We start from the raw sequence: 17,716 nt of genomic DNA, 5'->3' as shown, positions 1-17,716 counted from the left end.
AATATTCAGGATATATAATATACTCAAGAAACTGTAAATGTACAAGTCTACTCTAACTTCATTTTAAAATTAGTCTTACCAGTGCCAAATACTGCTGTGGAAGTAGAAGGCCGCTCAACTGGCGAACTCTGAACCACCTCCACTATGTTTGGGGATAGTTCTTGATTTGTAGGCTCAATTTGAGGATGACTCTGTTGAGTAGGCTGCACAAAAGCTGTAGCCTGTGTTTGCTGCTGAACAGTTAAAATGGGCTGAGGGATAGAAGGCTGGACATTAGGACTGGTAGAACGGACAGATCCACTCGTGCTTCCGAAAACTGGAACATGCTCCACGGGCCCTTCTGACTGCATAGCTGAAAAACAATTATAGCATCCAATGCATTAAGGTTTCTGTTCTTACCAAAGTTGGGATTACCCTTCCCTATTCTGTTACAGGTGACATTATGCAAGTTATTTGTGTACAGACCTCTCATCACTCATTAGATAAAAACACTGAGGGTAAAAGAAATGTATTATGTGGTTGTTTAAGTGCTGTAATGACTAAGAAAGTGACATGGGAACAAAGTGGAGAAAAAAATGAAAAGATCAGATAGCTTTAGTGAAGAAGTGATATTTAGGATGAATCACTGATTTAATATGGTTTTCCAAAGTGGATTTCATATTATCTTTCTTAGCCAATAGAGGTGAAAAACATGGTCCTGAAAAAGATGACATATGTTTATAAGGGTGTATTTCCCTCTTTCTTTAGCTTGAAAACAAAACAAAGCAAAAATGATGAAGGGAGGAAATATGCTATGTTAACAAGTAACCCAGGAGGTACACACCTGAAAATACTAACTGCCCACTTTTACTATGGTGTCTGATGTTAGCTCTAGTGGAAGTCTCATTTATCCTTGGATTACATTCATCTTTTCATAATAAATCTAAGAAAACTGTCGGTTCAATCAGATCTGCTATTATTTTACTTACCTTCCTGTGATTCCACTTGTGTAGTGGGCATCACTGTGGCTGTTGGGGTAGTAGTAGGATTTGTAACAGTTGCAGGTGTAACCATTGGGCGGATACTAGCTCTAGGTGTTGACTTATTCCCAGCCATAGCTGCAGCTGTCACTTTACTTGGAGTAGACACAACAGGGGTTGGCTTGATATTGGCTGTTGGTGGGTCTGACATGCTGGCACTTATGGAAAGAAAAATGTGAAAATAATAATTCACAAAAAGTACTACAAACATTCCTTATAAAGTACAAATACTCCATCAAAAGTAAAGCACATATGCTTACTGAAGTGAATGTCCAGTAATTATTACCTTAATACACTACTGTGGGCAGGAATCCCTTAAAAGAAATGGAGTAATCATCATGGTCAACAAAAGAGTCTGAAATGCAGCACTTGGATGCAATCTCAAAAATGACAGAATGATCTCTGTTCGTTTCCAAGGCAAACCATTCAATATCACAGTAATCCAAGTCTATGCCCCAACCAGTAACGCTGAAGAAGCTGAAGTTGAACGTTTCTATGAAGACCTACAAGATCTTTTAAAACTAACACCCAAAAAAGATGTCCTTTTCATTACACGGGACTGGAATGCAAAGTAAGAAGTTAAGAAACAGCCGGGGTAACAGGCAAAATTGGCCTTGAAATAGGGAATGAAACAGGGCAAAGACTAACAAGAGTTTTGCCAGGAGAACGCACTGGTCATAGCAAACACCCTCTCCCAACAACAAAGGAGAAGACTCTACACATGGACATTACCAGATGGCCAACACTGCAATCAGATTGATTATATTCTTTGCAGCCAAAGATGGAGAAACTCTATACAGTCAGCAAAAACAAGACCGGGAGCTGACTGTGGCTCAGATCATGAACTCCTTATTGCCAAATTCAGACGTAAATTGAAGAAAGTAGGGAAAAACAATAGACCATTCAGATATGACCTAAATCAAATTCCTTATGATTATAAGGAAGTAAGAAATAGATTTAAGGGACTAGATCTGATAGACAGAGTGCCTGATGAACTATGGATGAGGGTTTGTGACACTGTACATGAAACAGGGATCAAGACCATCCCCATGGAAAAGAAATGCAAAAAAGCAAAATGGGTGTCTGGGGAGCCTTACAAGTAGCTGTGAAAAGAAGAGAAGTGAAAAGCAAAGGAGAAAAGGAAAGATATAAGCATCTGAATGTAGAGTTCCAAAGAATAGCAAGGAGAGACAAGAAAGCCTTCCTCAGTGATCAATGCAAAGAAATAGAGGAAAACAACAGAATGGGAAAGACTAGAGATCTCTTCAAAAATATCAGAGGTACCAAGGGAACATTTCATGCAAAGATGGGCTTGATAAAGGACAGAAATGGTATGGACCGAACAGAAGTAGAAGATATTAAGAAGAGGTGGCAAGACTACACAGGAAAACTACAAAAAAGATCTTCATGACCAAGATAATCATGATGGTGTGGTCACTCACCTAGAGCCAGACATCCTGGAATGTGAAGTCAAGTGGGCCTTAGAAAGCATCACTATGAACAAAGCTAGTGGAGGTGATGGAATTCCAGTTGAGCTATTTCAAATCCTGGAAGATGATGCTATGAAAGTGCTGCACTCAATATGCCAGCAAATTTGGAAAACTCAGCAGTGGCCACAGGACTGGAAAAGGTCAGTTTTCATTCCAATCCCAAAGAAAGGCAATGCCAAAGAATGCTCAAACTACCACACAATTGCACTCATCTCACATGCTAGTAAAGTAATGCTCAAAATTCTCCAAGCCAGGCTTCAGCAATACGTGAACCGTGAACTTCCAGATGTTCAAGCTGGTTTTAGAAATGGCAGAGGAAGCAGAGACCAAATTGCCAACATCCACTGGATCATGGAAAAAGCAAGAGAGTTCCAGAAAAACATCTATTTCTGCTTTATTGACTATGCCAAAGCCTTTGACTGTGTGGATCACAATAAACTGTGGAAAATTCTGAAAGAGATGGGAATACCAAACCACCTGACCTGCCTCTTGAGAAACCTATATGAAGGTCAGGAAGCCACAGTTAGAACTGGACATGGAACAACAGACTGGTTCCAAAGAGGGAAAGGAGTATGTCAAGGCTGTTTATTGTCACCCTGCTTATTTAACTTATATGCAGAGTACATCATGAAAAACACTGGGCTGGAAGAAGCATAAGCTGGAATCAAGATTGCTGGGAGAAATATCAATAACCTCAGATATGCAGATGACACCACCCTTATGGCAGAAAGTGAAGAGGAACTAAAGGGCCTCTTGATGAAAGTGAAAGAGGAGAGTGAAAAATTTGGCTTCAAGCTCAACATTCAGAAAACGAAGATCATGGCATCCGGTCCCATCACTTCATGGGAAATAGATGGGGAAACAGTGGAAACAGTGTCAGACTTTCTTTTTCTGGGCTCCAAAATCACTGCAGATGGTTACTGCAGCCATGAAATTAAAAGACGCTTACTCCTTGGAAGAAAAGTTATGACCAACCTAGATAGCATATTCAAAAGCAGGGACGTTACTTTGCCAACAAAGGTCTAGTCAAGGCTATGGTTTTTCCAGTGGTCATGTACGGATGTGAAAGCTGGACTGTGAAGAAAGCTGAGAGCCGAAGAATTGATGCTTTTGAACTGTGGTGTTGGAGAAGACTCTTGAGAGTCCCTTGGACTGCGAGGAGATCCAACCAGTCCATCCTAAAGGAAATCAGTCCTGGGTGTTCTTTGGAAGGAGTGATGGTAAAGCTGAAACTGCAGTACTTTGGCCACCTCACGTGAAGAGTTGACTCACTGGAAAAGACCCTGATGCTGGGAGGGATTGGGGGCAGGAGGAGAAGGGGATGACAGAGGATGAGATGGCTGGATGGCATCACCAACTCAATGGACATGAGTTTGGGTGAACTCCAGGAGTTGGTGATAGGGAGGCCTGGCGTGCTGCAGTTCATGGAGTGCAGAGTAGGACACGAGTGAGCAACTGAACTGAACTGAACTGAAAACACATTCAAACCTTATTAACTGTCTTCCTAACACTGCTTTGAGTAGATTTTTGGCAGATTAGGAAAAAAAATAAGGCAGTAAATACTACTGTTGTTCAGTCGCTCAGTCATATCATACTGTTTGCGACCCCATGGACTGTAGAACGACAGCTTACTTAAAGACAGTAAGTACAATTTTATAATTTTGTTCACTAAATACTACGAAACTCTTATTGAAGAAGTTCTGAAGTTAAGCATTAGAAACTGTGCTAGAAATACTCTACAGTGGTGTATCCTGACAAGCAGAACATATTAACTGTTGATTACTGAACCTCAGTCTCACCTCAGCCTCTTGCTCTTCAACTATATAATTTTATAACGCAAACTTTTTTTCTCCCCAAAGATGACTAGGTCCTCCCTGTATTTTAAAAGAAAAGCAGGAAACAGACTATAAACAGACTGTCAAAGAACAAAACTCACATTCCTCTTTCACCAGAAGCTGGAGTTGTTTTCAATGTGATCTGTCTCTGCTGTTCTGATACCTATAGAAAGAAAACTATGGATTATTGTGCCAGACCTACAAGAGTCCACCCAACAATGCCATCAAAAGTTTTAATTGTTAATTCTCTCTGACAGAGGCTCCTAAATCACTAGACATCTTCAAGCAAAATGTACAGAGAAAAAATGATCTGCCATTTAAACAGAACTGGCTGATTACCTTATTGGTAGGTTCCTGAGGCTCGTCTCTTTGCTCAAGGTGTCTCTCTTGATGCTCCCTGAGTTCTCTCTCCAAGCGACTAATTCGACCTTCATACTGGGACTTAAGAGCAGTCATACGAACATCCAGTTCATCTTTCTGCTGATCTAAGGCTCCATTCCTTTGTTTAAGCTCTTCATTTTCTTTAGTTAGCTGATCTTTTACACCTAAAGAAGTAACCACATCGTTCTATTAATATCATAATCAAACACTGGAAACAAAAAATATTTATGTACTTGATAAGTACTCAAAGGCTGTATTGGATTCTATTCCTGAACTTTAGCATCAACAATAATTCTGGTATACTCTACATTTCAATAAAGAAGGTTTTATACATGTATTTATTACTCCAATATAAAATATACTCCAAAATAAAAAAGAACTCAGCTTTTCCTAACTAAGATCTTAAAAAAGATAAAGGATCTACCATAAACTAGTTAGCAGGAGCCCTTTTACATGGACTTTAAATATTTTTAATATATTAAGACTATAAAATTTTCATTTCATATGATTTACAGCAGAAGATACTCTAGGATAATTGAGAAACTTCATTTTTTTAAAAAATGAAATCAGGGACACTATCTTAGAGATCCATTTAAAAAACTGCTCATAATAAAATTCAACCTACTTGGCATTTTATTTACCTACTACCAGACTGGTAAGCAAGGTGCAGTAAGGCCCTGAGTGTTGTAGCACTGGGATCCTCATACAGCTGACATGATGTTCTCCCTGAAGGGCTAATGGGGCCCTCCATGAGTGAGGCACAGAAAACTCATTGAGCTAAGGTCCAATGCTGCCTAGAATTTACAGATGGCCTCTGGACGGTATACTATGGACCCAAAGGGTTACCATCAGACGGCAGTAATAGTTACACACTAAAGCAGAAGGACAGCTATACTCCCTATCTACTATCAGTTAACAATTAAGAAAGACATCATAAATTAAGGATATCCTTATTACTTGAAAATTAAAACTGCTGTAATTTGAATCCAATTAAATAAACCTAATATCTAAAGTATGCAAACACATACACAGAAGTCACTTAGCAGTATTTACTTTTCTTTCCCATTTAACTGTAACCCTGTATCAAATAACCAACTTTCACCATCAAATTCGAATCATTAAGCATACAGAAACTTACCAGCTAAATGTGCAATTTTTGATTTTGCTGCTACAATGGCCTTTCTTGTTTTTTCTTCCTTTTCAGTTATCTGCTGTCGGAGTTGCTCTTCCTGTGTGGTTCTATCTTGAAGGTCCTGACGAAGTCGTGCAAGTTCAGACTGAAGCTCCAGAGTCTGTTCCTGGAGACTTCTTGCTTCTATCTCTTTCTCAGATAAAGTCTTTTTTAAAGGAAGACAAAGTATTAACCATGTAATTCAGCCAAATCAATATAACTACATCCCCTATAGAGTTAAAGCATAAAACTTATTAATTTGTTTAGACTAAATGAAAGTGTAAATATAAAATGGTAATCAAGTGAGTAGACACTTGCAAGATGATTAGGTATTATCTGCATACATAAGTCATTCAAAGAAAAATTACATGTTTCTGTAAAATAGAGAAAGTATCAGTGTTTAACACATTTTTCTTTTTTCAAAATTCCTTTATGACTGAATTATATTCCATTGTATTTTTCCAGCTTTTCAACAAGGAAACAATTAGGAACATACACCTTTCACTTCTCTTCCGCTCATACCTTCTGCAGGTTCTCCACTTGATTCTCGAGTGACTTTGACTTGGTTTCAGCTTGGCTTAGTGTCTCTTTGAGCTCCTGCATTTCCTGGACTGAGACGTGCTGTTCCTGATGGTCTCCAGAAGACTGAGCTGAGGTCTCCATGACCTAAGATGACAAACAGTAATAATACACTTGCACATTTATATTCAGTAATTCTGCAAATTCATCTAAGAAAATAGTAAGTATATAAAGACACTTACCTTTAAGGGTATTCATAAATAAATCTTCTATAAAACAACTTTAATGTCCAAGAGTAAGCTATTAGTTAAACAGGTTAGGGCTTTCCATACTACTGGGTATTAACCAGCTAATCAAAATGATTATGCACTGTTTAACATAGAATTATCCAGAAAAACAAATCACTCATATGTAAAGGAAAGCATATTAAAGTATTAATAGTGAGTGGTTAACAGAGGGCTAAGAATTTTGAAATTTTTTCTTCATATATTTTCTAGTCTAACAAGTGCTAAATACACAATCAAGTCAATATACAAGTTCTTTACCACTGGTAATCAAAAATAAAAATCAAGTCTAAAGTAAAACAAAGATTTAAAAATTCTTTTTGATAGATGGTTAACACAGAATACTTATTTAAAATAACACAACCTGATCAATTACAAGAAACTAGCACTTTTTGATATATATCATTTTAATCAGCTAAATGAGTTATTTAATGAGTTACAAGAAAACAGTTTTGAAAGGAACAATATTTGAAATTGGGAAACTAAATAAAAAGGTGTAACATTTACTATTCTTTATGAATTTATGGTTCATTTTAGGACATACTAAAGACCTAATCTTAAACTAAATAAAATATCACATATAAGATTAAAAACCAAGAACTAAATATTATGAATAAGGTTTTTGTAAGACTCATCCAAATATGCATATCCATATATCTAAATTGGAGAAGGAAATGGCAACCCACTCCAGTATTCTTGCCTGGAAAATCCCATGGACGGAGAAGCCTAGTGGGCTACAGTCCATGGGGTCGCAAAGCATCGGACACGACTGAGCGACTCCACTTTCACTTATATATACATAAAACTGTATAAATTATGTAGACCAAAACTGTGTATATCAAAAAATCATATATATAAAGAATATATAAAAAGAAAACCACTTCAAAAATACCTTATCTTGTTGTGCTTTAAGTTCTTCATATTGAGTCTTGTACCTACGTCCAATTTTCTTGACTTGAGTAATAGTTTTAACCTTTTCTTGAATATCAATTATTTTGGCATCTAACTCCTTCTGGATATTTTCCTTTTCTGTTCTTACTTTATTTAAATCTTCCTTTAGACTCTGGATTAAGTTCTGGTTGTTAGTCAAAGATGCATTTGATCTAAGCAAAACAGATGGGATAAAGCAGAAAGACTAAATATTTGAGACTTTTCAAATTTTAAAACCTTTTAAGTTATATTTTTCGAAGGCAATGGCACCCCACTCCAGTACTCTTGCCTGGAAAATCCTATGGATGGAGGAGCCTGGTAGGGTGCAGTCCATGGGGTTGCTAAGAGTCGGATACAACAGAGCGACTTCCCTTTCACTTTTCACTTCCATGCATTGGAGAAGGAAATGGCAACCCACTCCAGTGTTCTTGCCTGGAGAATCCCAAGGACGGGAGAGCCTGGTGGGGTGCTGTCTATGGGGTCGCACAGAGTCGGACATGACTGAAGTGACTTAGCAAGTTATATTTTTATTGTGTTCCTTTAGTGTGTTTTATTTAGAAAATTCTAAGAAAAGCACACACACACACTTCAAAAGAGAATTCCTTAACTTATGAACTTGTGGTACTTTAGAAAAATGTGACTGACTTATTACATGCCATATATACCCATTTTAGAGATGAGAAAAACTGAGCTATAAGTTGTTAAGATGCACACTTTTACTCTATATGGTACCCAGAGTTTAATCCACATCTGCCTGATAGCAAAATCTATGTAAGTACATGAGGTTTTGTAGGACACATACAGTGTTTGCTGTGTGTTCCTCTTTTTTATGACACTTAAAGAAAGTGTCGGAGAAGGCAATGGCACCCCACTCCCAGTACTCTTGCCTGGAAAATCCCATGGACGGAGGAGCCTAGTGGGCTGCAGTCCATGGGGTCACTAAGAGTCGCACACGACTAAGCGACTTCACTTTCACTTTTCACTTGCATGCATTGGAGAAGGAAATGGCAACCCACTCCAGTGTTCTTGCCTGGACAATCCCAGGGATGGGAAAACCTGGTGGGCTGCCGTCTATGGGGTCACACAGAATCAGACACGACTGGGGCGACTTAGCACCAGCAGCAAAGAAAGTGTAAAAATCATTCTTAGCTTCCAGGTTGTACAAAAACAGGCCTGTGGGTTATAGTCTGCCAACTCGTATTTTTATCATGAACTGAACTTGAAATCAGATGACCTGAGTTAAGAGCATGTTGTTAATCGTTACTAACCTTAAAAGTAAGCCTGGGTACCTTTCTGAATCTTAGCTTCCTCACCTTTAAAATTAAGTAATATCTCTCCCACTTAAAATGCCAGACTACTGTTATGAAAAAAAAAAGAGAATAAACATGACAAAAATTTGTAAACTGTCAAGTTTAAATAGGGGCTAAGATAGGGACAAAGAACATTAAAGCTTACAAGAGGTAAGCCAGAAACATTAATTTTAATATTACATTTATCTTTAAAAGGCAATATACTTCAACATAAGTTCATTTAAGAACTTTCTTTAGGAACGTCCTTGGTGGTCCAGTGGTGAAGAATATGCCTTCTAAAGCAGGGGACATGGGTTTGATCCCTGGTTGGGCAACTAAGCCAAGTTAGAGAAGCCTGCAAGACACAACTACTGAGCTTGTTACTGAGCTTGTGCTCGACAACAGGCCTCTGCATGCTGAGACAAAGACTCAGTGCAGCAAAAAAAACCCTTCTTTATAAAAAACTTTCAAAATAGATTCATGAATATATGTTAATCAAAAGAAAAAAGAAAAATCTACTTGCAGAAGTTAATTTGACTATTTAAAAAAATGGTCTGCTTTATATTCATTCCAACCATGTACTTTAAAAAGTAATCAAGTATGGAGAAATAATTCATATATGAAGCATAAAACTAAATGAAAGCTTGCTTGTTTTTACAAAGCAATAAAAGGAAAGATACATATAAGAGCTCCAGCACTTTCCATTCCCTTTAAAGTCAGGAAGCACTTAGGGCATCACATAAAGAATAGAAACAAACTTCTTTAAGATTGTCCAAGTATTGTATACAACTTGAGATTAGTCCATATACCTTGCAATTTCAGCTTTAAGTCTTCCAATTTCTTCAGTCAATTGCTGAATACGCTTAGTGTGAACTTCCTTTTCAGAAAGCAGCTTACGATACTCTTCTGTATCTGGATCTTTCTGTTGACTCACTAGATGCTAGAACAGGAACGATGCATAACACGATTTTATGAAACTGATGTGCTGCATTCAAATGTCAGAGTATCTAATTATGTTTACATTAGATGCTTGCATACATAGTGAACAATCATCAAATTATAAGAAAATAAAATCAAAGCTTTAGTTCCTTTGTTTAGCTGAGAGGCTTAGCCAAAATGAAAGGGGAAAACAAAGTAAATATCATTTATTATTCATTATTTTTCACAGTTGCAAAGGAACATTTCAGAGTAGTTACAACAGAGTCAAATAAAGGGATCCAAAGAATCTATAAGCTTTTAATATTACATACCCAATTTTATTAAAGTGACATATATAGGGAAAAAAAGTTCATCATGCATTACCAACAAAACAAGAAAACGAAAATAATCCTAAATGCAATTGATTCTATTAACCAGAAAAAAAGGCAGGCATAATTTAACACGAATATATCTAGGCTTGGGCAGATTATCCTTTCCGGATTTTTCAGACTCTTTGCATGAATAAAAAAGCATGAAGGGGCTCTAAATTTTAAAATCCTATTCAAATATGAGTAGTTCTTTAGAGCATTTTCTAGGTGCTGGGTGAACTGCTTTATTTAATTTTTATAAAATGAATAGGGTGATTATGTCATTTACAAAATCAAGAAAAATTGTCTGAGAAAGATTAATGTCCTCATTTTCACAAAGCACATAGCTAGTATGAGGTAAGGCAGATTTCCAATTTTTTCTCTGAATACAGAGCTACAGCTTCTAACCATACTACCTGTGTGTATAGTATGTGAGGTTATATCAATAACCTCAGATATGCAGATGACACTACTGTCATGGCAGAAAGCGAAGAAGAACTAAAAAGTCTCTTGATGAAAGTGAAAGAGGAGAGTGAAAAAGTTGGCTTAAAGCTCAACATTCAGAAAACTAAGATCATGGCATCTGGTCCCATCACTTCATGGCAAATAGATGCGGAAACAGTGGAAACAGTGTCAGACTTTACTTTAGGGGGCTCCAAAATCACTGCAGATGGTGACTGCAGCCATGAAATTAAAAGATGCTTGCTCCTTGGAAGAAAAGCTATGACCAACCTAGACAGCATATTAAAAAGCAGAGATATTACTTTGCCAACAAAGGTCTGTCTAGTCAAAGCTATGGTTTTTCCAGTAGTCATGTATGGATCTGAGAGTTGGACTATTAAAAAAGCTTAGCACCGAAGAATTGATGCTTTTGAACCATGGTGCTGGAGAAGACTCTTGAGAGTTCCTTGGACAGTAAGGAGATCTAACCAGTCCATCCAAAAGGAAATCGGTCCTGAATATTCACTGGAAGGACTGACGCTGAAGCTGAAACTCCAATACTCTGGGAACCTGATGTGAAGAACTATCTCATTGAAACACCCTGATGCTGGGAAAGACTGAAGGTGGGAGAAGGGGATGACAGAGGATGAGATGGTTGGATGGCATCACCAATGTGATGGACAGGAGTTTGAGTGAACTCTAGGAGTTAGTGATGGACAGGGAGGCCTGCTGTGCTGCAGTCCATGGGATCGCAAAGAATCAGACACAAATGAGTGACTGAAGTGAATGAATGTGTGGGTGCATTTTGTTGCTCAGTTGTGTCCAACTCATTGTGAACCCATGTACTGTAGCCTGCCAGGCTTCTCTGTCCAAGGGATTATTCAGGCAAGAATACTGAAGTGGGTTGCCATTCCCTTCTCCAGGGGATCTTCCCAATCCAGGGATTGAACCCAGGTCTCCTGCACTGCAGGCAATTCTTTACTGTCTGAGACACCAGGGAAGCCAAACATACTATGCTATATGGTTTTGTCTTCTCTCCCCGACCCCCCAAAATATTGCAGTGAACAAGTCTTTTTAAAGTGCTTCTATGAATTACATAAATCCATTTTTCATGTATAAAAACATTTTAAAGATAAAGCAAAAGCTTAAATTTGGAATACAAATGGACAATTTAGCTTTTTAAAAAAATATGGACCATATAACCAAAACTTTAAAAATTTAGTTACAAGCTTAATGCCTGACACATAGGTATTTGTAACAAACACATCAGACTTTCACTGATCAATATAAAATACTTCCCACTAGCTCAACAAAGATTTTTATCCTCTTAAATTTTACCCTATTATTTTAAATGAACATGTTTTTATGTTTTGGAATGGGTTTGACTAAATTTACCTGGTTACGTGCTTTCCAACGTTTGACATCTTCTTCTAATAACTTCTTCTCTGCTTGCAACATACCACTTTTCTCACTCAGCTCAGCATTTGCTTCTTGTAAGGGTAAAATATCTAACTCCAGTTTCCTGACCTGAAAGTGGTTTCAGTATTTTAATACCTGATGTAAAAATTTATTTACAACATTACTAAAAATATATCTCTCTACTCTTCATTTGTAAATTACAAACCTTGGCTTGCATCTGCTGTAGATCCTGTTCCAGCCTCTCCTTCTCTTCTCTCAGCATCTTATTGGTCTCCATGACTACGTTCATTGTTTCGGTTTTCTTCATCAGTTCCTCATGCTGGGCCATTGTTTTTGCAGTTACCTAAAGATTTCAAACATATGTGTACAGCAACATATACCAATAGATTAAGGTCTATCTTTTCCTACCAGCTCTAATCTTTCCTATAAAAATAAAAAGGATTTAAATGTCAACTTTTAAAACAATTTTTAGGAGTCTTACATGTTTATTTTTCTGTGATTCATGCCAATTACAGAGTTCAAACGCCAAGAAATTAAAAGATGAAAGTAAAGAGATACTACAAATCTCACCAACAAATATTTACATTAGGTAAAAACATTAATCCAGCCCTCTATCTTCCTGTTTCTATTCTTTTTCTTGCTACACTGAATTCAGCTACAGTTCTAAAATGATGTTATTTTGGTCCTCAGTTTTCCCCCTTTTTCACAAACTCTTTCATTTCACTCGATTATTTCATCACTTTGATTCTGAGCAGTTTTACTGAATACTTGTTCACGTGTGAAGAACATTTTTTCTGTTCTGAGTACAATTATCCAGTTTTTGCATGTATTACTTTATACCTTTACCATTTTTAAAGCTATCGTTCATGGTTGCCAGGCTACACTGCTTGACTTTGGCAGACATTATTTTTTATATAACTTAGGTTACTTCTTGACTCTCTCCCTTTGTATGTTAGACTTGGCTGAGCTGGGTATTTTGTAGTATTATTTGCCTTTATGTAGTCCAAAAGAACAGCAAAGAAAACATAGGAGACTGAAAGAATATACAATCTTCATTTGAAACCCCGATTCTGCTCTTTCCTGCAAGTGTTAGCTCCACTGAATCAGAGGGTCTGTTTATTATTTCCATAGAGAGATATTTGAATTTGAGTTGTTTTCTCAATAGGACGTAATTCTGTAACTTTTCATTTCTGTCTGAAAATGTAAATCCCGTAAGTCTACTTGTTCAATTAACCACTTTCTCCTGTTTCATGGTTTTTCTCTAGTAGCCATTCCAACTATCTATCAGTTAAAAGAAGAAAAATGATTCAAGGTCTTAATTTCCTTCTTTCTAGACACGGAGTTATATTATTGCGTCTCCTCAGAATGAGGTTATGCAGTAATAAGCTTTCGGTTGGTTGAGTGGACTCAGTTGAGCTTGTGTTGTGGTCGTACATTCACCAAACACCTTTCTTCCCCACTTTGGTTGACTCTTGACTACATTTTACACCTCTGCTGAGAAGAAGAAAATTCCATAGCAAATTCAACCAACCATTTTTTGTAGATGACTAATTTCTATAATGACAATTATAGTAGCAAAGATAACTGAAATTTATTAAGCACTCAGTGTGCACCAGACATAATTCAAAAGTTTCATGTGCACTAACTCAATTCTATTTTTATCACCCTCATATTACAGACAAGGACGTTAAATAAGATGCCCAAGTAACACATCGAACAGTATGAACTAGAACTTGAAACCAAGTAGTCTTGTTTATCATTAAGTCTCTTATCACTATACTGCGCCAACGTTTAACATCTAATGAACTTACGAGTTTAAGAAGAATGCTTATTTCAAACTAAATTTTATGCTACTAGAAACTGAAATGAGTACATCTCTTGATTTAACAAGTACCTTCTTAAAGCTTAGGGTACATACCTGAACTTTCTCCCTTTCAGCATTTAGGCTATCCTGAAGTTCCTGCAGCTCTCTTTCTAAAAGTTCAACCCTTTGTCGATATCGCAGGCTCTCAACTTGAGCCACTTCAAATCTAGTTTCAGCAATTTCTTTTTCTCGTCGTATAAATCTACAAAAATATGTAAGATGTTATTTGAATAGATTAATGCCAGTGACAGAACATTCAAAAACTTGGATAATTTTTAAGATAACAAAATTATGCACTTTAAAAACTATTTTCATTAAATAATAATAATAGGAGATATACTTTATTACAGAAAGTGGTTTCTACTTTAAAATAAATCTGAAAGGCATTTACTTTTCTAAGGAAGCCATTCAAGTTCTTACTGTCAGATTCAACTTGAACTCATATATATTTAAATCGGCATATGTCTAAATGTCAAAAGTGACCACTAATTGTGTGGTAGTAGGTTTGTTGATTCTATGTGACAAAATGAGCTTTATATTTACTTACCTAAATAACATAATTCTACTGGCCTAATTTATACACTTCCAGTGTAACTTCATAATTGTTGCTCATCATAGAAGTAAAGCACTAAGAATATATTGGATTTACCTGAGAATTTCTAAAATTTGTTCTTGAGATTTTCCTTCTTCACTGAGAGATACATTCAATGGACCTTGTACACCTTCCTTCATTGAGGAAACGACTTTGTCACTTAATTTTTCAATCTGATCATGAAGTAACCTGTTTTGTTTTTCTAGATCTTCACAGCGAGACACACTCTTAGAAACTTCATCCTATAAGCCAAGAGTCTATCATATAATAGCAGATTTTCCAATGTATGTTAAAAAACAATTAAAAAAAACCCCAAATCCTTCAATTCTCCAGAACATTCTTTTATGAATAATACCTTTAACATTCTCTCTCTTTCTTCCCAAGATGCTTTACATTCCAACAACTGTGATTCTGCTTTTTGGGCTGTTTCTTCCAAATGCTGACGCACTGAGGCCATTTTGGAAACCTGTTCCTTGGCAGCTTGGAGAGCTTCAACATCAGCAGCATGCAGCATCAATTCTCTCTCATACTTATTCTGAGCTTCCACAGCTATTTTAGCCTGAAAGGAATTATTGCCCCATTGACACAGGTTAAAATTCCATAAGGCCAGTCTTTGAAAAGATGCACATTGTATTACTTACAGCAATAAACGTGAACACAATCTAAATGTTCCAAAATATCTAGGAGAATAATGAAAAATTATGCTGTACCTATTTGACGAAGTGTTAAACAACTGTTCAAAATGAAACTTAGAAAGATGAGGTAGTAACTTGGAACAGACTTTATGAAATAAAGACTAAATATAACTCAGTTACATAAAATATATGCATATATACACACAAGTGAAAAACGGAAATGAAAATAATCTATTTGAATACTGAATCATGGATACATTCTTTGATTCTAATTTCCAATGTTACAATGTTTGGCAATAAGCCAACGATAATTCATTTTTGTCTAATTTACCTTCAGCGTGAAGCACTTTCCCTTGTACTCCATTTTTAAAATCATCCTGTTACATATACATGTTATGCATGTAAGCAATATGCTATTAACATACCACCAATCATAAAAATGAGAACGTTACCAATACCCTTACATGTATTCCTTTCCCATTCTACCATTTCAATAATCCTCATTTTCCTGAATTGTTTTATCATCTCTTATTCATAACAAACTATAAAAAGCAGTATCATGTATATATGTGTGTGCATGTGTGTATATATACTTAAATAATGTGCTTCTGTACTGTTAAAGCTTATAAACTGTGGTGTATAGAAATCTGCATAAGCTCACTAATGCATTAAAAATGTTTTCAAAATGTCCCTGTTTTGCTGAGGAAAAGTATCTCTATCTTGTCTGTAGTACAGCTTTACAACTAGCCTTAGTGTAGTAATGCAATAGTGAAAGAATGCTCGCAAGTGAGATCAAGTACACGTTTAATCTTCTACTCCTATTTTTATATATTTTCTCCATTTACCAATGTTGTTTTGTTAATGGATACTGCTCTACAGACATCTCTTTTTTTTCTTCAAAGTCTGCTTTATGGTTCAGCATTTGTTCAGTAGATGTCATTATTGAGGCAGTGAGCACCCTGAGTAGCAAGAGGGGTATCGCCAAGCTCCTTCCCCACGAACTACACTCAGCATCTCAGCATCAAGCCGTCATAGCTTTGGACTGTGAGCGTCTATGTTTTATCTCTATTTAATCTGTGTTTCCATTAGGAAGATGTGACCTGAGATAACTGTTTCTTCACTTTATGCCATTTCAGCTTTCACAGGAATGTTCTACTTCTGGACAGCAGGGGAAACCTGGCCTTACTTTTAGCTTTCATCTATACTTATCAGTTGATCTTATTCCAAGTGCCCTAAGAGTGGAAATAACTTGCTTGTTTTATAAAATGCACCAATCCCCCAAATGCATTACTATACTCAAAGAACTGTGCCCTAAGATCAAAGCTTACTTTCCAATAACTGGCTCTGAATGACACTTACTTGTTCCTGACAGTCCCGTCTGGCTTGCTGTTCATTACTCAAAGCTGTGCTTGCTCTCTGAAGAGCTTCTTGTACTTCATTCTGAACACTATTGAGTGTTTTCTTTAACTCAGATAACTAAATTGAAGGAGATTAAAACCAAGAGTTAATTGCAAATTTAATTTAAAATTATCGAAGTCAGGTTTTTAAAAGTACAAGTAGCCCAAGACTTATTAAGTTTAAATAGTCTATCACCTGATATACTGTGCAAATTTTGCAGGCTTTTATTCATTCCATATTATTAAAAATGTGTACAAAAGTAAATTTTTAGGCAGAGGCTTCTGAAAAGCAACACTGATATCTAGTACCATAAAGTAGTCTCAAGTATCCAAAGGAAACATGTACAGATCAGAGTAAAATACAAAACTAAAATAGTTATATATGGTATGTGTTCAATCAGTATCTGCCGAGAATAACTGAATGGTAACTAATGAGCTAGATAAAAGGATCTAAATCCCTGTAACAGAAACAGTGATCGGTATGGTAGTAACCTGATTTACCTGTTGCTCCATGCTCTCTATGGCTTTTCTCTTGTCATCCTGCAGTTCCTGTTTCTCCTTCTCTGCCTCCATCAGCTTCTTCTCCAGCTGTGTCTGGAACTCGGCTGACTCTTTTAAGCGAACTTCAATATTCTTACGAACTTCTTCTGTCACCTTTATCATCAACCAAACAGTAGGGTACAAAGAATACACACATTTAAAATTACACAATTCCTTTCCCCAAATCAAAGCTAAATTTATTTAGATAGGTAAGAAGGGGATTTATGTAGAAACTGTTCATAGACAGTGTGGGCCATCTCAGAAGGCAAGACTGGCCTAAGCTAAATTTAAAACATACTAAAATTCACAAATGGAATACACTGGCCTTCCTATATCAGCCGATAGTGCCTATTACAAGAAATAACTTCCTATCTTTACTATTCAAATGATGCTTTCCTTCAAGGCCAGGCAAAAATGCCATCTCCCCTGTGAAGTCATGCATACTCAAAAGACAAACAATCTCACCTACCACCCACTCACATCAGCATTTCATCTGTACTTTTTCTATAGCAATATACGTCCCATGTTCTACAAATTTTGTGTGATTATTTTGTTGTATCTGGCACTTTTAAGAGGTAAGTGCAATGTCAGTTGAACCCACACTTTTACACAGTGCCTTACACA

At 36.6% G+C, this 17,716-nt stretch overlaps 1 protein-coding gene across 1 annotated transcript in view; it reads right to left on the bottom strand.

Moving 5' to 3' along the window:
* Window positions 1–17,716, bottom strand: part of TPR (translocated promoter region, nuclear basket protein) — a 67,331-nt gene that overhangs the window by 22,129 nt on the left and 27,486 nt on the right. The window contains exons 23-37 of the mRNA XM_040263798.1: window positions 17,054–17,206; window positions 16,515–16,631; window positions 14,876–15,079; window positions 14,578–14,762; window positions 13,983–14,130; window positions 12,270–12,407; window positions 12,041–12,172; window positions 9,728–9,858; window positions 7,592–7,802; window positions 6,419–6,562; window positions 5,864–6,062; window positions 4,684–4,889; window positions 4,446–4,507; window positions 969–1,177; window positions 80–352 (exon numbers count right to left, since the gene is read on the bottom strand). Of these exons, the coding sequence (XP_040119732.1) occupies window positions 80–352; window positions 969–1,177; window positions 4,446–4,507; window positions 4,684–4,889; window positions 5,864–6,062; window positions 6,419–6,562; window positions 7,592–7,802; window positions 9,728–9,858; window positions 12,041–12,172; window positions 12,270–12,407; window positions 13,983–14,130; window positions 14,578–14,762; window positions 14,876–15,079; window positions 16,515–16,631; window positions 17,054–17,206 (2,512 nt within the window). The remainder of the gene's footprint in view (window positions 1–79; window positions 353–968; window positions 1,178–4,445; window positions 4,508–4,683; window positions 4,890–5,863; window positions 6,063–6,418; window positions 6,563–7,591; window positions 7,803–9,727; window positions 9,859–12,040; window positions 12,173–12,269; window positions 12,408–13,982; window positions 14,131–14,577; window positions 14,763–14,875; window positions 15,080–16,514; window positions 16,632–17,053; window positions 17,207–17,716) is intronic.

Source organism: Oryx dammah, unplaced genomic scaffold (genome assembly GCF_014754425.2).
Source record: "Oryx dammah isolate SB20612 unplaced genomic scaffold, SCBI_Odam_1.1 HiC_scaffold_21, whole genome shotgun sequence".
Classification (NCBI taxonomy): Eukaryota; Metazoa; Chordata; class Mammalia; order Artiodactyla; family Bovidae; genus Oryx; species Oryx dammah.
The sequence above is the reverse complement of the archived record's forward strand: the minus strand, read 5'-3'. Positions and strand labels throughout refer to the sequence as shown.